Source organism: Mauremys reevesii, linkage group 10, assembly GCF_016161935.1.
Source record: "Mauremys reevesii isolate NIE-2019 linkage group 10, ASM1616193v1, whole genome shotgun sequence".
In the NCBI taxonomy this organism is placed as follows: Eukaryota; Metazoa; Chordata; order Testudines; family Geoemydidae; genus Mauremys; species Mauremys reevesii.
The window spans coordinates 74682131-74704299 of record NC_052632.1 but is presented as its reverse complement, the minus strand read 5'-3'; the positions used below and the strand labels follow the sequence as shown (position 1 = coordinate 74704299).

Sequence of the window (22169 nt, the reverse complement as noted above, 5' to 3'; positions counted from 1 at the left end):
TTGCTGCCAAAGTTAAAAAACCTTCAGCTCCTCAGTATGGTCCGTTCCACGCAATCTGCATCTCTGTGATTGTTTATTTTAACTTGACAGCTGCCTGAAATAATGAGCATTGAGTGATGCAGGTACCATTTCTGTCATCTCCCCATTTTTCTCTCTGGGGCAGTCGTTGTTCGGTTGTTTGTTTTCACTTTGTTTCCCTTCGTAGACCTCTTAAGAGTGAACTGGGCCCAGCTTTTCATACTGCGTATGCCATATCCACGACTGTCTTCCCCTTCTCCAGTAGGCTGCCATTGTGACTGTATTCCAGTGTGCAGAGATATGTGGCTTCCTCACAAACTGTTTTATGTATTGGCCATTGTGACTGGCATTTGGCCATGGCAGGGCTTGGTCAATTCGTTAGGCCTCTCAGCATGGTTTGCTGGGGGAGGTTGCTCTATAACCTGGGTCTTTCCCATAGCAGTGCAAAGCAGTTGTTCCAGGTCATCAGGAATCCTGTAGTAGGAACAAACTTTACAACCACTTCCAATGGAAGTTGAGTTACCCTCAGTATGTCCAATAGAATAATTAAAACGCAAAAGTGCAGCAACATCATCTAGTTCTGGAGGCTCTGAACACATTGTAGTCTCTAACTTGTCTGTTTCCTGGTGTTCCCACCACACTCATGTTGCCTGCATTCTCCAAGTCTGTTTCTTATCTAGTGTTGATTCCAATGTATCTTTATAAGTGGAGAGATAAGCTTGGTAGGGGACTTCCTTCAAAGGAGAAAGATAACTGATAACTGAATGCTGCACTAACATGTCTGAAAATTTAGCTTAGAAATTACTTGTAATGCTTTGCTCCTTCTTCCCAAATGCACCCTTCCCTCTCCTAACCCCAATCTGCTTGTTTATTGAATGTGGGGCGTTTTCTCATTTGTTTGTAGTTACTGCCTATGTGTGCTGTGTTGGAGGCTAAACCCCTGCTCTTGTCCCCTTTTCCAAGCACAGATCCCTTCCAGAGAGCAGAGAATCCCAGAAACGGCTGAAGGTGCTGAATGCTGCTGTTCTGCGATTATCCAAAAACATCAAAGAGCTGCAGGATGAAAATAAGAGCCTGAAAGCAGATCTAGACCGAGTGCTGAGCAGTTCCCCAGCTTCCACCAAAACAAAAAGTATGTGTTGAAAAGTTAGGGTAGGGAACTAGGCTTCAAATACACAGAAAGGAGGTGAGAGAGAGGCACAGTTCATAGACTACATGGCAATACGGATACAGCTCCTAGAGGCGTTGCAAATGTTTTACCTGAAAATGGGCAGCAAGCTGTCTGTAACTATTATTCCAGGAGCATCAAACTGGCTCCTTGAGTAGACCAAACTACCTTTTCAGTTAGGGTCTGTGGGCCAGGAGTCACTAGCAAGGGGCACATTTTGCTGCCTCATCTGACTGCAGAATGTGTCTCTGTAGCTGGCAAACTTACAGATCATACTGGAAGACAATTACATTCTGTTTTGAAAAAGTAAATGCCTTTGTGAAACTGTCCGTCTACTGGTCACTAAGGCTTGGTCTACACTACAGACTTATGTTGGAATAACTACGTTGCTCAGGGGTGTGGAAAATCCACAGCCCTGAGCGACACAGTTATATCAACCTAACCCAGTGTAGACAACGCTATGTTGACACGAGGGCTTCTTCTGTTGACATAGCTACCACCTCTTGAGAGGTGGAGTACCTACACCAATGGGAGAAGCTCTCTTGTTGGCCTAGGTAGCATATTCACTAAGTGCTACAGCAGTGCAGCTACACTGCTGTATGTGTAGACAAACCCTAATTTACCCCTCTATGCATTCCCGCCACAATCCGTTCACACACCTCCCATCCCCATTTGTCAATTTTCTCTCTTTTGCTTACCCACAATCCAATCTCCCACTGCCTCTAGGGAGTCTTCCTCATTCTCTTTTCCCTCCCGCACCCTTGTGGCATTTCCCCTCTGGGTGCTGTTCTCTGAAGGGGGAGTGAGGAGCACCCCTTCTTTGACATTGTGGGCTATGTGGCAGTAGGAATCAGGGGAGATGGGGGAACGCTGCACTCTGGTGTGTGGTAGTGGGGTACCCAATCAGGCATGAGTTCCCTTCTCAATTCCAGTTGCTCCAGCTCCCTCCCAGTCTCTTTGAGCTACAGCAGGCACCTGTAGGCCAGCCCCCTTTGTTAAATCAGAGGGAATTACAGACTGGAGGAAAGTGTCCTGGAGCCATGTGTTTGACACCCATGCTTGTATCCATTCAGAGAGTCTGGAGAAACAAGACATTCCCCATAAAGCCCTGTTTTCCATCATCCAAAAATATACTGTACTGGTTTAAATGGTCTAATTTGAAGCCTGAAATGGTTTGAGTAGGATGTCAAACATTTCTAGACCATTCCATCTCTCAAGGCATCCTCTCTAAAGCTGGTTTTAAGTCTCCTACAATGAGGTGGACCTTCTGAATGGACACAATCTTCGTTTTTTCTAGGGATTTGTGTCTCACCAATCCAGCTTCTTGTTTAAAACCTTGTTACCTTCTTTAGATTACAATGAGTGGAGCAGACAGAGGCTGGTGAGGCGGATTTCAGAACTGGAAAAAGTGAGTGACAGAAATAATATAGCCTGTCTTATCAATGGTAGAACAGAAAACATAAAGTCACTGATCTGTGTTCATGGTGCCTTATCCTTCCAAGTATCTATCAGCTTGGTGCGTTCTCTTATACATATGAACAGCTATCTATACTGTTCCCTTTTCTGCTGTGTCATACTCATCTTGTATAGCTGCGGCTTTAAGATTAATCTCCCTTTGATCCTGCTTTCCTTTCGTCTTTCCTAACCTGGGCCAGATCCTCATCTGGTGTAAATCAGTATAGCTCCACTGAAGTCAGTTTATACCAGATGAGGATCTTCCCTCCCTCTGTCCCCCTCTTCCCCATATCTTATAGAAGCAGAAAGAGAAAAATTTCAATTTTCCCCCCTGAACCTCTAGGAAGTGCATGAGATGGAGAACAACAGATTGCAGTCATCAGCTAATGGCACATCACCATTGCTTGCTCTGCCACCTTCAGCTTCTGTACAGCTGGATCAGCCAGACACTCAAGAACCTGATCCCCTTGAAGAATGTGAGCGTCTCCAAGGGCTAGTGAAAAAACTGAAAGGTGATAGGAGTGCACTTCAAAATCAACTGGCCAGCAAATAGTAAGTCCGACTATTGTCTGGGATGTTACAGTCTCTAGCCTTGTCTACGCTAAAGGGAAAAGTCGATCTAAGCTACGCAATTTGAGTTATGTGAATAGCGTAACTCAAATCAAGATAGCTTAGATCAGTGGTCCCCAACCTTTTTGTGGCCAGTAGCACATTCATGTTTTCAGAAGAGTGTGGTGGGCGCCAACAATTTCTCAAGGCTTATTTTGTATTTGTACATTAAATAATACAAAAACCATGATATTTAATATTACATAATATATGAATCCAGAGAGAAGAGAGAAGCCGGAGAGAAGCCGCGAAGACAGAGAGCACCGGTGCTCACAGCCCCGGAGTACTCTGTTCCCGGCAGGCGCGGGGCTGCGGCTTCTCTCCCCTGCTAGGCACTAGGCGGGCGCACATAAATGCCCTGGCACCCACGGGCAGTGCGTGGGGGACCACTGGCTTAGATCTACTTACTGTGGTGACAGCACTGTGCGACGTCAAAGGAAGACACTCTCCTGTCAACTCACCTTACTCTTCTCAATCCAGTGAAGTAAAGGAGTCGACGGGAGAGCGATCGACAGTCGATTTAGCAGGTTTCACTAGACCCGCTAAAACGACCGCTGATGCATCGATCGCCACAACGTTGATCCTCCGGTAAGTGTAGACAAGACAGTCTTTTCATAGGTTTGAAGTGTTTCACATTGTATCATGAAAGGAGCTATGTGAAAAGTTTCTCACATTTTAAACAAAATTGGAGCAATTAAGGTTTTGGGAGAGGTTTGGCTGGATTTGCAAAAAAGGTTTCAAAATCCACTCTATCATATCAGCTTTGTAAAAAGTTGCTATTAATGAATGGCAAGATTGACCATCAAAAATGGAAACTTCTGCATGTTTCTGAAGAATTTTAAAGGCTAATGAAATTTTTGGAAAGATAACATTTGAAGAACACTAAAATTTCATAGTTACTTCTTTAAATCATTTTGCGAACCTTTTTCAGTTTTGCTGTGAGAATTTTGCAACAGAAGTTTTGACCTAATCTACCATTTTCTCCTCTGAAACATACCTCTCATTTTCTGCTATACTCTGGCATTCACCCTCCAACTGAGCAGGTGAATTCCTTTGCTATTTCTTACAGTAGTTGTGTTTGTCAGTGCATGGAGAGACAGCTTAACTTTACCAGGTGCTTAGATGTGTGCACAGAGCAGCCTGTATGTTAATATGATCCTTCAGTGCAAAGATGCACATGGACAAAGACCTAATATCAATACCATGCAAAAAGTCCTTTTTCATCTAAACCATGTATACCATAGTGTGTGGTGTTATATGGACAAATATATACTTATTTAAAATATAAAATTCCTGTTCAAGTTTAAACAAAACAAATGTTATTCAACAGTAGAAGTGTAAGCAACAAATAATTCCTCTAATGCACTGAAATGCAAATTATATAAACATTGCCTTAGAGCTTAATTCCCTATTCTCATATAGTTCAGAGGTGAAGCAATTACAGCAAGCAAAGACTGAATTGGAGAGGGAACTGCAAAAGCTGCAGGAGATGGAGAAAGAAAAGAGTGAAAAAGAGGAGACTTTGAGGTACCTTGAGAGACATTTTCCAATTTTGAAAGGGACTGATAAAGTTGAGTATGACACAGTTCTCATACCAAGTGGTTCAAAATCTGCAGAATGTCATATGAAGTGTGGGGAACGATGAGTAAATGAGGTATCTGGGCAGAACTGTTTTGGCTAAATGATGATAATTTTGGAATAAGTTTTGGAGGAAGGTGATTTGCAGTATGAATGATATCGCTGTGTCTGGAGGGATGGGGGACTGAGGAATATGGTGGAAGAACTGAAATGTAGGATTAAAGTAGGGCTGTCAAGCGATCAATAAAAACTAATTGCGCGATTAATTGTGCTGTTAAACAATAATAGAATACAATTTATTTAAATATTTTTGGATGTTTTCTATGTTTTCAAATACATTGATTTCATTACAACATGGAATACAAAGTGTACAGTCCTCATTTTATATTTATTTTTTATTAAAAATATTTGCACTGTAAAAAACAAAAGAAATAGGATTTTTCAATTCACCTCATACAAGTACTGTAGTACAATCTATTTATCATGGAAGTTGAACTTACAAATGTAGAATTATTTACAAAAAAAAACTGCATTCAAAAATAAAACAATGTAAAATTTAGAGCCTACAAGTCCACTCAGTCCTAATTCTAGTTCAGCCAATCGCTCGGACAAACAAGTTTGGTTACAATTTGCAGGAGATAATGCTGCTCGCTTCTTGTTTACGTCACCTGAGAGTGAGAACAGGGATTTGCATGGCAGTGTTGTAGCCGTCATCGCAAGATACGTGCCAGATGTGCTAAAGAGTCATGTGTCCCTTCATGCTTCAACCACCATTCCAGAGGACATGTGTCCATGCTGATGACAGGTTTTGCTTGATACTGATCCAAAGCAGGGCGGACTGACGCATGTTCATTTTCATCATCTGAGTCAGATGCCACCAGCAGAAGATAGATTTTCTTTTTTGGTGGTTCAGGTTCTATAGTTTCCACATCAGAGTGTTGCTCTTTTAAGACTTCCGAAAGTATGCTCCACACCTCGTCCTTCTCAGATTTTGGATGACACTTCAGATTCTTAAACCTTGGGTCGAGTGCTGTAGCTATTTTTAGAAATCTCACATTGGTATCTTCTTTGCATTTTGTCAAAACTGCTGTGAAAGTGTTCTTAAAACAAACATGTGCTGGGTCATCATCCGAGACTACTATAACATGAAATATATGGCAAAATGCAGATAAAACAGAACAGGAGACATACAATTCTCCCCCAAGAAGTTTAGTCATAAATTTAATTAATGCATTATTTTTTTAATGAGCATCATCAGCATGGAAGCGTGTCCTCTGGAATGGTGATCGAAACATGAAGGAGCATATGAATGTTTAGCATGTCTGGCACGTAAATGCCTTGCAATACCGGCTACAAAAGTGCTATGCGAACTCCTGTTCTCACTTTCAGGTGACATTGTAAATTAGAAACAGGCAGCAGTATCTCCCGTAAATATAAAAAACTTGTTTGTCTTAGTGATTGGCTGAACAAGAAGTAGGACTGAGTGGACTTGTAGGCTCTAAAGTTTTACATTGTTTTGTTTTTGAGTGCGGTTATGTAGCAAAAAAAATTCTACTTTTGTAAGTTACGCTTTCATGATAAAAAGATTGCACTACAGTACTTGTATGAGGTGAATTGAAAAATACTATTTCTTTTGTTTATTTTATAGTGCAAATATTTGTAATAAAAATAATAATATAAAGTGAGCACTGTACACTTTGTATTCTGTGCTGTGATAGAAATCAATATATTTGAAAATGGAGAAAAAAAAACAAAATATGTAATAAATTTCAATTGGTATTCTATTGTTTAACAGTGCAATTGATGATGATTAATTTTGTTAATCTCAATTAATTGTTTTGAGTTAATTGCATGAGTAAACTGCGATTGACAGTCCTAGATTAAAGTAAACCTTGAAAAGCTAGTGTGTTAGTCTGGATGACCTTTTCTTGTCCTTCTTTTTGCTTATGAGGAGAGAGCTGTAGATCCTCTACTTTACCCTTCCACCCTGACTCCTAACAGTGTGGTTTCCCATCCACTAGAGGAGTTACAGTATTTCGAACTGAGCAGCGATCATTAGAGAAACAGTCATGGCAAAAAATGTGTTCCTGTTACATCAATCAGAAATTAACATCAAGCCAAAGTAAAACACACAATTTTGCCACATCTTGTATCTGCCAGTCACTGAATTATTGGGTCAGGTGCAGCGGCATAAAAAATAGCATCAAAAGTATCACTGTGACCTTGGTCACTGTTTAATTTTAATTCAGTACTGTAACATCTCTTTTTGTGAGTTCATTTTCCATATCTGTCACTATGGAGACATGCATTGTGTGCTCCTGTACAGCAGAAAAGTTCTGGCTATAAATAACTCTGCACTCCTAACTGTAGGGAGGAAATCCAGAGCCTTACACACAAAGTGAGAGAACTGGAGGCGGAACTACATGAAGACAAGAGACAAACTGCAGATGATACCATGGAAACGCCAAACAAGGTATAACCTCATTCTTTCTTGCATCCCATTTGTACCCTTACAAATTGGGCAGTTGAAGTCTTTCTGGTTGATAGATATTTAGGTCCATAACGCAATTGTGATTTCTTCAGATCCCTTCATATACTAACTTAAACTGTAACCAAGGAAGGTTGTTGCTTGTTTAAACCAATTTCATTTGTAAATTACAATTTCCCTGGATGTGCCTTTCATTTGCATTTGTGTCCTCAAGGGAAGAATGTCAGCAGGCAGTCCCTTTTGTCGCTAATCCTTTTAGAAACAGTTGTACTTTACGGGCCAAATCCTGCAGGCTTCACTGAGGACCACATTGACAAAAGTATTTAAACACCTAAAGATGCGGATAGGCACCTTGTGGGATTTACAAAAGCACCTGAGTTAGGCACCTAACTCTCATCGACTTTCAATGGAAGTTAGGCACCTAACTAACTTAGTGAATATATAAAAGTGCCTAAGGTGCCTATCTGCATTTTTAGGTGCTTAAATACCATTGTCAGTCTGGTCCCAGCTTCTTATACAAGCAAAATTCCCATTGAATTCATTATGAGTTTTGCTGGAGTAAGGACTGCAGCCCTCTGGGTGTGTTAGGAGTGGGCTTAATTTAATAGATTGGTAGATTTTAACTCTTGCATAACATAGGCTGTAGAAAGAACAGGAGTACTTGTGGCACCTTAAAGACTAACAAATTTATTTTAGCATGAGCTTTCGTGAGCTACAGCTCACTTCTTCGGATGCATCCAAAGAAGTGAGCTGTAGCTCACGAAAGCTCATGCTAAAATAAATTTGTTAGTCTTTAAGGTGCCACAAGTACTCCTGTTCTTTTTACGGATACAGACTAACACGACTGCTACTCTGAAACCTGTCATAGGCTGTAGAATTTCACCTAGTAGTTTCTGCATCAAATCTATAATTTCTGGGCATATCTTTTAGAAAGATATCAAATCTTGATTTAAAGATGGATAATGCACTACACTGGTAAATTGTTCCAGTGGTTGGTTACCCAAAATTTTGTCCGTAGGCTTCACGGTGATTGTCTACCCTTAATGTAAAGCTGGTCCTTGCTTGCTCAGTGCAGTATTACAAGAGCTCACACGTTGAAAAGATTATTTTTTAAACAGAAAAAAGAATTGTGGGGCTAAAAACACTTCAAGCAGATACTTTTAGGTTAAAAATATAGAGTAGTACATTTAGTTTACATTGGACATTGTTTCACACCGCCAAAGAGAAATACATTGCAGAGCCTTATGATTCTCTTCCACGCATCTGCATTTTTACTAATACCCAACAAATTTAAAAATAAAATCCTCGGGAGCATGAACAGAAATATTAGTATCTGTTAGAAGGTTTGTGCTTTGACAGCTTTTGTTTCTGTATTATTACTAAATGTTATCATCATGCAGTTTGCACAGTTGTGCAAAGATTTCCTAAATAAAGCTAGTATATTATATTGATGCTTTTTCTTTGTTTGATATTGCACATATTTTCCTGGAGATCCAAGGGCTATTACTTTTTATTAATTTGTATATATTGCATGAATTGGTCTCAGATTCAATAACTGGCCAGTTAGCCCCTTGAACCACATATCTCTTTTTATTATTCTGTTTTCTATATTGCCAAAAGTGTGTGACTTTTCCCATTAGGATTAGCTTCTTTTAGTCTATAATCGAAAAATGATTTTTTTGGTGCTAGTTCCTACTTCTGTGATGCTGTCATGAATTATGCAGTATTTGTCTTCAGCAAAAGACTGCGGTGATAGGAAATTTCAAGTAAGTAATATTGCTGGTGGTTTTGATCACTGTGTAATGAAAAATAGACACCAGAACATGGATAACAACATAATATGAATAAGAGTGCCCGCTTGCATAGGAGGATGTTGTTTTTGACATAAGATGCCATTCTGTCTGGGTCAGTTTTTCGTTCTGTGTTGTGGACTGATGAATATTAGATAGGGTCATAAATTCCAAGTAACTTTTAAAAAAACAAACAAACGAAACCTACAGATTTTTTGACCGATATCAGTACTTTGATTGAAAATACAGGTCTTGTGCCCATTGTTCTTAATCATTCTTGTTTTCCTATTTATGTTTAATTTTAATAATACACTGTAGCTTTGAATAGAAAATGATCCATTTAATAAACTTAGGTCCATAATTCAATTTTCTTAAAGTGTGTAAGTAAATAAGTCCTTTCAACAGAATACAAAGCCCTTTTCAGTTCTCATGTAAAATAAACTTTCTATGTTATTGTAAAATGTTTGGTAGGAGAATGAATTAAATCAATCTTCAAATTCTGCTTATGACTTTTTGTTGATTTGATTAGTAAAATATCACTGACATTTTCATTACCATCCTCCTAGTAAGGTGGAAAAATTGGTTTTATGCCTGGGCTGGTGGATTTTCACTATCATTTTTGCTGTATTAAATATTGACAAAAAGGCTGTCTTAAATATTTCAAAAGTGCAGAGAGTGGATCTTCCTGATATAAAACCTGGTTGGTCTTCATGGATTATAATAGTGGCTGTTCTCTTGTATAATTGCATTACTAGCAATTTGGCAAGGGTTTTGTGTCTTTATACAGCAATGTGGTAGGTTTGTGTGAACTACAGCAGTGGGGTCTTTTTAGAGTTGACAAATGGAGCTAGCATGGCCAAGTTAAGAGAGCCTGCTAAGAAGTTAATTAGGTGGGCATAGTCAACACATCTAGTAACGGTTGACTAATCTCTTTTGGGCAGCTTCTGTTAAAGTGTACAAGCAGGCTGTCTGGTCCAGGCATTTTGCCTGGTTGTAGCTTTTTAGTAGCTGCTTGGGTTGCTCCCCTTGTGAGGCCTTCCCCACAACATTTTGTGCCTCACACAAGTATAGTGTTTTAGGTTTTACAGTGTGTGAGAATTCTTTCAATATTTTCCTGGTAGGTAATTGTATGAGACTGAGATTGACATGTTGTGGATCAGTCATGTGATTTGCCTGAGACAGAGTACAAAACCATACCCTTTTAACCTGAAGTAGGGAGATCTTTGTTTTTATCCTTACTTTTCATTTGCTTTCCAAGTTTCTGATTTGTTAACAGTATAAAGAGGAACAGGATTGTGTTAATTTACATTGGGCTCCCCTTGTTGGTGTTTCAGGATGGCCATCCCATCAGTAAGTTGAAACAAATGAGTATGGGACCAGTCATGCGGTCCTTACACTTGCAAAACTCCAGTGGAAATTAGTGCAAGTTTTGCCTGTGAAAGGACTGCAAAATCAGGTCCTTTGGCATATGTTCTCAAGTTGTCTGCATTACAAGTTATGTTATTTTTCAACAAGATAGTAACCGCCACTATGGGAATGGGTACCTAAAAAATACATACAATAATATACCTTTAGATATTTAAATAAAAAACTCTAATTTCACATCCAGTTCACAGTTAAGACAAGTGAGGAGTGTATTTCGCTGAACGAATTTTCCAAATGATGAGCTGAATGTAACAAATGCAGATATCTTTTAAAATGAGATTTTCTGCTCCAACTTCCCTACATCATGTGAGGAAATGATTTCTTCTCCTGTTGATCTCCCTCTTTCTTTCCAGTCCTTGCTGTCTTACACCTCCAGAAAGAATCACATGCCAGCAATCCCATTTAGTATGTACACTACATTCAAGTGTTTTGCCTTCACAGCCTTCATTTGCCTGCTTTCATCAGGGCAAAGAAGACAACAGGAAGGAACAAGCAGCCAAACTCATCCAGAGCCAGTGGAAGGCATACAGAAACAAGGTGAAATTCTTATAAATGGACAGAGAGGTTTTGTTGTTGTTTTTTTTTTAATTTCCTGCTACTTCACCTTCATTTCTGGATATTGAGTAGGCTGCTGATGAGCATCAGGAATCAGAGCACCGATGCAAGCATAACTAAATGTCTGACTTTCCTTCTTCCCCTGGATATTTCTCATTTCTTCAGGGCCACTGATTAAGGATAGTTCTTTTCATTTCTGTCATCCTGTATGCTGGAAACTCTGCTGGCATTCTAACAGTGAATGTGAATTTTGCTAGGAGCAGGCATGACTTGACTGAATTAATAGGAAAGGTGTCTGTAGTAGCCAGGACTAGGATAAAGGAGTACAGAGTACTAGAATTGGTCTGAAAATTTCCACTGAAACTGTACTTTAATGGAAAATTTGGTTTTTTATTAAAATGACTTTTTTCATAATTGTCTGCTTTCTGTGGAAAATTTTGATATTTTTGTCCAAAAAAACCAAAAACAAACCCAGAAACTGAGTATTTTTAAATTTTTGGCTAAAAACTGAACTATTTTGATTCTAAAATGCTGCTGCACTGTTCCTTGGGAATTGTAGTTAAACTGACTCATGTTCCCATCCTCCTCTGGGCTGGGCTCTCCAGCTTGACTTCTCCCCTGACTCATCACAGACATGTGATTCCCCTAGTATATGGCCTCCCTCACCAAGAGATTTCCCATGGAAGATGTTGTCTTACCAGGGATCCCAGCCTATAGAGGAGAAAGGGAGCATGAGGAACCCAAACTACAACTACCATCAGGCACCCTGGTGACATTTCAGAATTTAAATATGTTTGATTTTTCCCTGAAAATTTGAAATTTTCAATTGATAACTTGGAATTTTTTTTTTCGTTTTCATCAACATTTTTCTCAGAAAGAAAACCTATTTTCCAGCCAGCTCTGAGTACCGTAAGTGAGATAAACCAGAAATGCAAGACATTACAAGTTTTTGGAACTTGTATTTAAGTGCCAGAGTTGGAAACCAGTGCTCAGGATGTTGAGGACAGAGAAAGAAGTGGAATTAAGACATTCTTTTCATAACACAACCAGTCAGGGCCCAAATGTGAGAACCTGATTTTTAAAATGTGTGACAGAAGCAAAATAAATGATGCAATGAAAAATAATAAAGTAAAGTGCATGAAATAAAGGGGTTTTAAATTATTTTGGAAGGTATTATAAAAAGTTTTGGGGAAATCCGTTCCATGGCTTAGCGTTTCTGAGATCAGTAATTTGCAGAAGTAAATGGTGTGGCCAGTCCAGGTTCACGTAGGATAATACTGTCGGTATATGTGGAGCTAAAATGAGTGGTGGTCTTTGTAACTCAGTATGGTTCAGAGGGATGATTCTGTGCCACTTAAACCATCACTGCAAACCTGGAAATTCCTTAGCCTGAGTTTCATCCAGCTAGGATAACGTGACAAATTAAAAGAATAGCTTATATTAAATTTTGTTTTATGAACAAACAAAGTAAATTATGCATCTCTATATCCATGATTTCAGGGGTTAGAAATAGGGGAACATAAAAAAATCCACTATCAAGCTAAAGAATAAACAATCCCCCAAAAAATCCAATTCCAAAAAGCTTCCCCAGGGAAGAAAAACTGGGCTTTTCAGTTGTTTTGGGATGTCTTTGTAGTAGCTGTAAGAAAATATGAGACCTTTCGGAGTAATCTTTTATTAAATAAAAGCCATAAATCCTTATGATGTTAATTTAGAAGTTTTCTCCATTTCAGAAAGAAGAAATTGCTCTGGATCAGGTGAGTGTGTATCGCACCAATAAAATGACAATTCAGGTATCAGAGGGGTAGCCGTGTTAGTCTGGATCTGTAAAAGCAGCAAACGAAGTGGGTATTCACCCACGAAAGCTCATGCTGCAAAACGTCTGTTAGTCTATAAGGTGCCACAGGATTCTTTGCTGCTATGACAATTCAGGTTCACTTTGTAATAAAAAAGTATAAACAAGTAGTTTTATGTAATTTTGAAAGTGATTTTATTATGAGCAGGAGCACTAGTGATTGCTATACTAATAGTTCAGGTTGTGTGACAGTTTACCTTCTGACATCCTCTCTTCAGTTGTTCATTACTTACCTAAACTTTCTCCTTTTGAGTTCAGATTTTCTATACGTGGTCTCTGCCAAAAGATGCATCCTTTTGGAAAATGGAAGCAAAAATGGTTCTGGCACTTTTGAGTATAAGGAACTGTTGGTGAGATGGAGAAAAGTTTTCCCATTACAATAAAATAATTCTTGCAGCCTTTTTATCTTCAAAAAGGCTGGATGTAGACATTTGACATGGAAACAGCCCTCATTAAGAAGTGCCTGTCGCAAGGCAAGCATGCCCCGTCCCCTCTTGGGGAATTCACCATAATCAAGCAATATGTTCATTAACTACAAATGGTGAATTTTAAGTGAATATAAGAGATAACAGACAGAACAAAGCAGATTACTGAACAAATGAAACAAAGTATGCAAGCTAAGCTCAATATACTTAAAAAACAAGTTAGAAAATGTAATTTCTTACCCTAAATGTTATTTTAGGCAGGTTGCAAAGTTTCTGAGGTTCAGAGTTCCAGTTATATTTCTTCTCAGATTGGACCCCTGTCTCAGTCTGGACTCCCCCCTGCCTTCCCTTCAGGTGGCTTTAGCAGTCTTTCTTCTTGGGCAGATAGGCCATGGAGAGGAGGAGCCACGTTTGCCTTCCTCCCCACCCTTAAATAGGCTTTAAATAAGGCGGGAATCCTTTGTTTCCAAAACTTGACACCCCCCCAGTGGAAAGTTACAAGAAGTCCCCAGTAATGTTTAGTATCAGGTGACAAGACCACCTGACTTTGTAGTATCACAGCAAGTATTGCATGAGTCTGTGGCAGTATGGAATGGCTGCAGGAAGGCCAACCCTTTTCACAGTCCATTGTCCTCGCTGATGGGCCATCCACCCTGTCTGGCTTTTCCATTGTTCTACCTGTAGTGTTAGCAGTAGACGTCACCCAAAGTAGCATAGTTGAAATACAGATACATAGTCAATATTCCTAGCTCTAGATACAAATGATATAGGCATATGAATTGGATAATCAATTCAGTAAATTATAACCTTTCCAATTATATCTTACAAGACCCATCTTGTATAAAGTACATCTCAGTTATGTCATATTCATATCATAAGCATATTTTCATAAAGAATATGGAGTGAAACATCACTGTGTGGCCTTGCAGTAAAAATCATTGTGGCTGCTCTCTCTCTCTCTCTCAAGGTTGTGTGGCCCAATGGCTAGAGTCAGGGTGACAACCCCTTCCCACAGAGCTATGGGACCTAATGGCCTGCGTCAATATGGCTCTCTGGTTCGGCCGGGGTACATCACCTAGTGCTCAGAGTCACTGTGGCTGCCTGGCTCAGCAAGGCGGTATGGCCTAGTGGCAAGAGTCAGTAAAGTCACCCTCTCTCAGGGCTGCATGTCCTAGTGGCCTGAGTCAGCATAACTGCCCCTTATGTGGGGCTGCATGGCCTAGTGGCCTGTCAGGGGAGTGGACCATCACCCCAGAGTGGGTGGCGGTCGGGTAGGTGGACCTACTCCACCGGATCCCAGCTCAGGGACCTGTGAGTGGCAAATATGCCCGTCAGTGGGGAATCTGCCCCAAAACACCCCATTTGATACCACAACTAGTCTCCCTGAGCTACTTCCTACCCGGTTCCTGATGCCTGGATGATGCACCACAGTCACCCCTCATGGTGAGGGAAGGCCATTGTATTACCCAAGTCCCTGGGTAGGGTGCATCATGGGAGATATAGTTCAGCTGGGTAGCCCAGCTCATAAAGGACACTGGGCATTGGAGGAGACTGAAATAAAGCTCCCATGAGGCAACATAGCTGAATAGCTGAATTGAAGTAGTTTGTTTAACAGGTGCTTAGATTTTTGACAAAACAATCAAAAATTTTCCACAGAAAGCAGACATTTCTCACAAAAAAAAAATTGTTGAAAACTCAACTGTTTTGACAGGGTTGATAGAAAATTTATGACCAGCCCTCATTGTAATAGAGTTCTTAATGGCATGATTGTATACTATTTCTCAGCTAGCACAACATAATATAATATGCATTTTCTTCTTTAGCCTTTGAAAATCTGCTTTGAGTAGGTTAGTAAAGAGAAGGATGAGAAGTGCCAAAGCTCTTTCCATGCTCTTCCGGTGTGAAACTGTATATAACATCTATCAGAATGGCGATTTTAAAATGTCATTTTATACCCTTGATATCTTCTGATATTTGAGGACCTAGTTCAGAATTAAAATCCCTTAGCAGAGAGGAAGAACGTTTGTTTAACATAATCACCAGAATATTTGCCAGACTCCACTTGGTTTCTGATGATGTTATCAAGCAGCAACACCTGCTGGATAGCTGGGATCTAAGATGGGAATATGACTACATTGTTGTATCTGTGAAATATGGGCTAATGTTGGTAGCTTGAATTTAATTGCATTTGACAGGCTCCATAATGTGCAGATTCTCAGGTTAAATTTACTGTGGAGTTGTATGTCTGTGCAGTTCTTTTATAATTTATAGGTTGGAACCCTTTTGGATTCCAGACCAGCACATGTGAAGTGGTTAAGGGTGCCTCTTGATTAGAGGGGAAATGCCTGCACATTAAACAGTTGTCATTGCACAGGGAAAATAGTTCTCTCTCCTGTAATGCCTTTTTCCCTCTGGACACTACTTTAATTTGTAGCTGCTATCTTTCAAGGCAGTTAACATCCATTTATCTCTCTTCCTGCTAGGCGGCTGTTGTGATTCAGGCAGCTTTCAGGGGACATTTAGCTCGGCAGAAATTGTTATTGAATAACACACTCAGGCGAAAATCTCCCGCCATGCATAGCCTTGGAAATAAGGTAACTGTGGGGGCAAGTGGGGACATAGACACAATGTGCTCCTTCATTTTCCCGTTATTTACAGTCAGTTTACAATGCAAAGTACTAGGCTTCCAAGCCTTCCAGGTTTGGTTCTGTAACTCATCCAGCGGGCTTTTTTAATACTTTGGTGTGTGGTGTCATTTAAATTCCAAAATGTGTTAAGCCCATCTACTTCATAGTCCTCCTGAGAAATAAAGCCATAGTATCTCTGTGCAGTAAGCTGCCACCTGTATCCAAGCTGCTGGCTTTCTTTATCTGGTTCTGTCATCAAGTAAGAGTAAAGGGTTATATTGTTAGGGTGCAGCCTTTTCAAAAGCTGCACTGCACCCTGCACTCATGGAGTCCTAGTGCTAGGCAAACATTACTCATCGTGCTTTAGAAACAAGAAGTTGAAAATGATGGTTGATTTGGAGTCTGGTATCCAGCATGCTCTGCTGAAGATTTGCAGTGTATTTCTTAAATCATGTCACACTTGGCCCTGAGTGCCAGGCTCTGAATATAAAAAGACTTCCTCCCTGATTACACATTTTAGATGCTGGTTTCTGGTTTCCTAAGTAGCCATTTAGATCTAGGGATTCTAAAATGAATGAAGAATTCTCTAGCCAGGCCCTCCATCTCACTACACATTATAATATTTAAGCTCAGCTTCAGCTCAGTTTGGCGGCACTGACAAACTTCTGCTTTATACAGAGGTCAGACCCATTTTAGAGATTGCCTTAACTCCCTTAGCTTGAGGACGAGTCCTGCCCACAATACCACTGAAATCATTTAACATTCATTTCAGCTGCCTACCCTTTATCTGTTGTGTAGTTGTTTAACAACTGTATGATGACAGATTGTCATTGGATCAATAGAAGTCTAGTAAAACCCCCCTGGGCTGCAACCCAAAAGAAATTAAATGCTTGCTCACTGCCCGGTGACACCACATTCACAATCAATAATAAAAATGTCAAAGGTGCGGTTATGTTGGCAAGGAATTTGTTAAAAGGCTAATTTTTTCCTATGGTCTCTTTACACTGCAGGGCCCCAACATGTCTCACGGGTCCAGCCCTTTGAGCTTGTCTTCTGACTTCAAGGAGGATGAGGAGGTTGTGACATTCATCCAATCAGTTTTCAGGGCTCACTTAGCACGTAAAGGAGAGCATGAGGAAAGGTAAGTCAGGAGCAGGTGTCTCCACCAGGATACAGTATTGTTACTTATCTGCATGGCTATATCGATGTAAAATTGTAGTAGAGGCTCCAAGGCAGCAAAAGAGAGAGCCCCTTGGAGCAATAGGTATGTTCAGTATGAACAGTTCACAAGTAAAATGCGTAGGAGGGGCATGCAACAAAAATTCCCCATCCTTCTATTTCTGCAAGGGTTCTTGTTGCAACTGTAATCTCCTCAGGTATTCTCATTGTTTTTGTCCTTTAGAGGTGGGGAAAATAAGTGTAGAAAATGATTGTTACATATGTGAAAGGTATAGTAATCAGTGCTCAGGGCTACTGTGCTTGGCTAGTGTAGGGGAGTCTAAAGCCCTAATCTTAAGGGGAAAAGGCTAGAATGGAATCTCATGTGCAGCCCAGTGGCTTTCCTCAGCAGGAACACAGATTTGTTAATTTTTTAGATGTACGACTGTATCGAAAATCATTTCCTCTCTTTCCATGGTTTACTGTCCTCAAAGCTTTAGATGCTATCATGGTTACAGGGCAAGCCGCACTACTGTCAGAGCTCACCCCTCAGGTGACAAGCCCAAGCTTTTTCCTCTCTCAGAATGGAATCATATGATTCTCCCACACTAATATCCCTATGTACTAACCCTGACTTCCTCAGCAGGATTATTTGTCACAGGCAGCCCCCAGCCACTACACCTCTGCACTCTGGGGGCTGCCTGTGACAAATAGTCTATGATGAGTGACCAGAAAGCATTTTCTAAACTCTGTATGGTGTATTTTTAATAGTGGGAACACTGCATAGAGCAAGAGAACAAGGATTTTAAAACAATAAACAGTTTACATGCATTGTGTCAAACCAACCTAATGGCTTTTTTTGACATGATAACAAGCCTTGTGGATAGTGGGGAAGTGGTAGATGTGGTATATCTTGACTTTAGTAAGGCTTTTGATACTGTCTCTCATGACCTTCTCATAAACAAACTAGGGAAATACAATCTAGATGAAGCTACTATAAGGTGGGTACATAACTGTTCCCAGAAGGTGGTTCACAGTCAAACTGGAAGGCATATTAGGTGGGGTCCCACAGGCATAGGTGCCAACTCCATGGTTGCTCTGGGGCTGAAACACCCACAGAAAAAAAATAGTGGATGCTCAGCACTCACCGTCAGCCCTGCGGATTGGCTTTTCCCCCTCGCCCCCAGTGTCCCCCACCTGCCGGTAATCAGCTGTTCAGCCGTGGGGCGGAAAGAGGTGGAGATGGGACAGGAAGAGGCGGGGGCTTGGGAGAAGGGGTGGAGTGGGAGCGGGGCCTGTGGCGAAGCACGGGTTTAGCACCCCCAGGGAAATCACAAAGTTGGTGCCTCCGCCCACATGGATTGGTCCTGGGTCCAGTACTGTTCAATATCTTCATCAGTCATTTTTAGATAATGGCATAGAGAGTACACCTTTATAAAGTTTGCGGATGATATCAAGCTGGAAGGGGTTACAAGTGTTTTGGAGGATCGGACTCTAATTCAAAACGATCTAGACAAACGGGATAAATGGTCTGAAGTAAATAGGATGAAATTCAATAAGAACAAATGCAAAGTACTCCACTTTTGAAGGAACAATCAAATGCACACATACAAAATGGGAAATGACTGCCTAGGAAGGAATACTGTCAAAAGGACCTGGAGGTCATAGTGGATCACAAGCTAAATATGAGTCGTCAGTGTAACTCTGTTGGGTGAAAAAAAGCAAACATTATTCTGGGATGTATTAGCAGGTGTGTTGTAAAGAAGACATAAGAAGTAATTCTCCCACTGTACTCCACACTGATACGGCCTCAACTGGAGTATTGTGTCCAGTTCTGGGTGCCACATTTCAGGAAAGATGTGGACAAATTGTAGAAAGTCCAGAGGAGAGCAACAAAAATGATTAAAAGGTCTAGAAAACATGACTTATGAGGGAAAAATTGGGTTTGTTTAGTCTGGAGAAGAGAAGACTGAGAGGGGACATGATAATAGTTTTCAAGTATATAAAAGATTGTTACAAGGAGGAGGGAGAAAAATTGTTCTTGTTAACCTCTGAGGATAGGGCAAGAAGCAATGGGCTTAAATTGCAGCAAACGCAGTTTAGGTTGGACATTAGGAAAAACTTCCTAACTGTCAGGGTAGTTGAGCACTGGAATAAATTGCCTAGAGAGGCTGTAGAATCAGAGATGGCCTACCTAATACTTAGTCCTGCCTTCAGTCCAGGGGACTGGACTAGAAGACTTCTCGTGGTCCCTTTCAGCCCTACGATTCTGTGCAGGCCTGTCCCCTGATGTTAGCCAGGTAACCCAGTTTCTTCAGGCTCCCTCTGCAGAACCCCTCTGTGTCTGGACCTGTTCTTCTGGACAAGCCAGTATGAGGGACTTTTAAACTTTTTAGTATCCTTTTGATCGTAGGCCCCGAGCCCTGGCAGAATCAGTCTTTTAACTTTATTGGAGCCGTGGTTCTCAGACCAATTAATAGCCCGGACCTCGTTTTCTTAAAGACTCATGAAGTGTTTTCTTGAAGAAAATAAGAACGGCCATACTGGGTCAGACCAAAGGTCCATACAGCCCAGTATCCTGTCTTCTGACAGTGGCCGATGCCAGGTGCCCCAGGGGGAATGAACAGAACAGGTAGTCATCAAGTGATCCATCCCCTGTCACCCAGTCCCAGATTCTGGTAAACAGAGGCTAAGGATACTGTCCCTGCCCATCCTGGCTAATAGCCATTGATGGTCCTAGCCTCCATGAATTTATTTCGTTCTTTTTTGAACCCTGTTATAGTCTTAGCCTTCACAACATCCTCTGGCAAAGAGGTCCACATGTTGACTGTGCATTGTGTGAAGAAATACTTCCTTTTGTTTGTTTTTAACCAGCTGCCTATTAATTTCATTTGGTGACCTCTAGTTCTTGTATAATGAGAAGGAGTAAATAACACTTCCTTATTTACTTTCTCTACACCAGTCATGATTTTATAAATCTCTATCATGTCTCTCTTCCAAGCTGAAAAGTCCCAATCTTATTAATCGCTTCTCATACAGAAGCTGTTCCATACCCTTAATCATTTTTGTTGCCCTTTTCTAAACCTTTTCCAAATCCAATATATCTTTTTTGAGATGGGGTGACCACATCTATTTTCAGTATTCAAGATGTAGGTGTACCATGGATTTATATAGAAGCAATATGATATTTTCTGTCTTATCTATCCCCGTATTAATGATTCCCAACATTCTGTTCACTTTTTTGACTGCCGCTTCACATTGAGTGGATGTTTTCAGAGAACTATTCACAATGACTCCAAGATCTCTTTCTTGAGTTTTAACCGCTAATTTAGACCCCATCATTTTATATATATAGTTGGGATTATGCTTTCCAATGTGCATTACTTTGCATTTATCAACACTGAATTTCATCTGCCATGTTGTTGCCCAATCACCCAATTTTGTGAGATCCCTTTGTAGCTTTTCGCAGTCTGCTTTGTACTTAACTATCTTGAGTAGTTTTGTATCATCTGCAAATTTTGACACCTCACTGTTTACCTCTTTTTCCAGATCATTTATGAATATGTTGACCAGTACTGGTCCCAGTAGAGACCCCAGTATAGACACCACTCTTTACCTCTCTCCATTCTGAAAATTGACCATTTATTCCTACCATTTGTTTCCTATCTTTTAACCAGTTATGAATCCATGAGAGGACCCTCCCTCTTATCTCATGACAGCTTAATTTGCTTAATAGTCTTTGGTGAGGGACCTTGTCAAAGGCTTTCTGAAAATCTAAGTACAGTATATCCACTGGATCTCCCTTGTCCACATGCTTGTTGACCCCCTCAAATAATTGTAGTAGATTGGTGAGGCATGATTTCCATTTACAAAAAGCCTGTTGACTCCTCCCCAACAAATTATGTTCATCTATGTGTCTGACAATTCTGTTCTTTACTATAGTTTCAACCAGTTTGCCCAGTACTGAAGTCAGGCTGACTGGCCTGTAATTGCCAGAATCACTTTTGTTTCCTGCTTGTTTTTCCTAAAAGCCCCTTTTGACTTAGCATCATATAGTCAGGAAGCATCCTTACAGCAATCAGACAGTCATAGAGCATATAAAGCAATAAAGTAATCGGACAACCATAGATCAATAAAGTAATACAGAGCAGGTTCACGTCATCCACGCTGCCCAACATTGTTCCTTGGGAGATGAAACAAGGAGGTAGTTGTAACATAAAGTCCACCTGTGCAATCTCTTCTGGTTTACATGTTGTCATCTCTGTGAGTTGTTATAGTTTCTGTCTGTCTGTCTTTCAACTGTATCTGTCTCATGTTTCCTGCCTGCAGCTCTGCAGGTGGATTAGTGATTCCTGCTTCATGGTAATGCAGTGCATCTTTTGCAGGTCCTCTGTCTCCAGAGCTTCAAGTGAAAGAACATTCCCTGCTGTTTCCAATAGGAAGAAGAAACAAATCTCATCAGCACTCAGGAAACCTTTATCTTCAGCCTTCACATCAACCTCTCCCGGTAATCTCATTTCCCTCTATGTTCAGAAGTATGTGGGCTATGAATGGGCACTCTCACAATTTTTAAAGAGAGCTTTAGGTCTAGTGAAAGATTGGTAGTCTTGAAGTTTGAAATCTTGTAACCACAAAATAGATACCCGGACAGTGTGAATGCAAGTTCCCCACATACTGCCCTGCCTGTTTGTCACAACCTTGAGTTGGAGTGACCACCTCTAGGGGTAAAAGGGTAGTATCCAAGAGGATATTGTGTTCCTCTGTGCAGCCTGTCTGCTTCCAGCTCAGCCCCAGCATGTAGATGTACCTTGGGAGTTTCCATGACATTTCAGACTTCAACCATGGAGAAGCTGGGACTTGGGAGGATTTCACCTTTCTTGCATAAAGGAAATAGATTTATCTGATCATAAAGAAGCATCCCCAGTCAGCCAGATAGATGTGGTAATGTCTTTTCAGCTGTCTACAAGTACAAGGGAGACCAGGTAAATAAAAATAACTTTACTCTAGAAAATCTGGCT

The 22169-nt window shown here is 40.6% G+C and overlaps 1 protein-coding gene across 18 annotated transcripts in view; it reads left to right on the top strand.

Moving 5' to 3' along the window:
- Positions 1-22169, top strand: part of IQCE (IQ motif containing E) — a 44344-nt gene that overhangs the window by 13894 nt on the left and 8281 nt on the right. For 12 of the 18 annotated variants that reach the window (XM_039492082.1, XM_039492079.1, XM_039492076.1 and 9 more), the window contains 11 exons: positions 987-1150; positions 2539-2594; positions 2985-3193; positions 3731-3838; positions 4673-4777; positions 7199-7301; positions 10973-11068; positions 12820-12843; positions 15850-15960; positions 17004-17134; positions 21537-21658. In XM_039492082.1, coding sequence (XP_039348016.1) covers positions 987-1150; positions 2539-2594; positions 2985-3193; positions 3731-3838; positions 4673-4777; positions 7199-7301; positions 10973-11068; positions 12820-12843; positions 15850-15960; positions 17004-17134; positions 21537-21658 — 1229 coding nt within the window. Of the gene's footprint in view, positions 1-986; positions 1151-2538; positions 2595-2984; positions 3194-3730; positions 3839-4672; positions 4778-7198; positions 7302-10972; positions 11069-12819; positions 12844-15849; positions 15961-17003; positions 17135-21536; positions 21659-21919; positions 22134-22169 lie in introns of all 18 variants that reach the window. The other 6 variants (XM_039492090.1, XM_039492089.1, XR_005585572.1 and 3 more) reach the window with 5 other exon arrangements.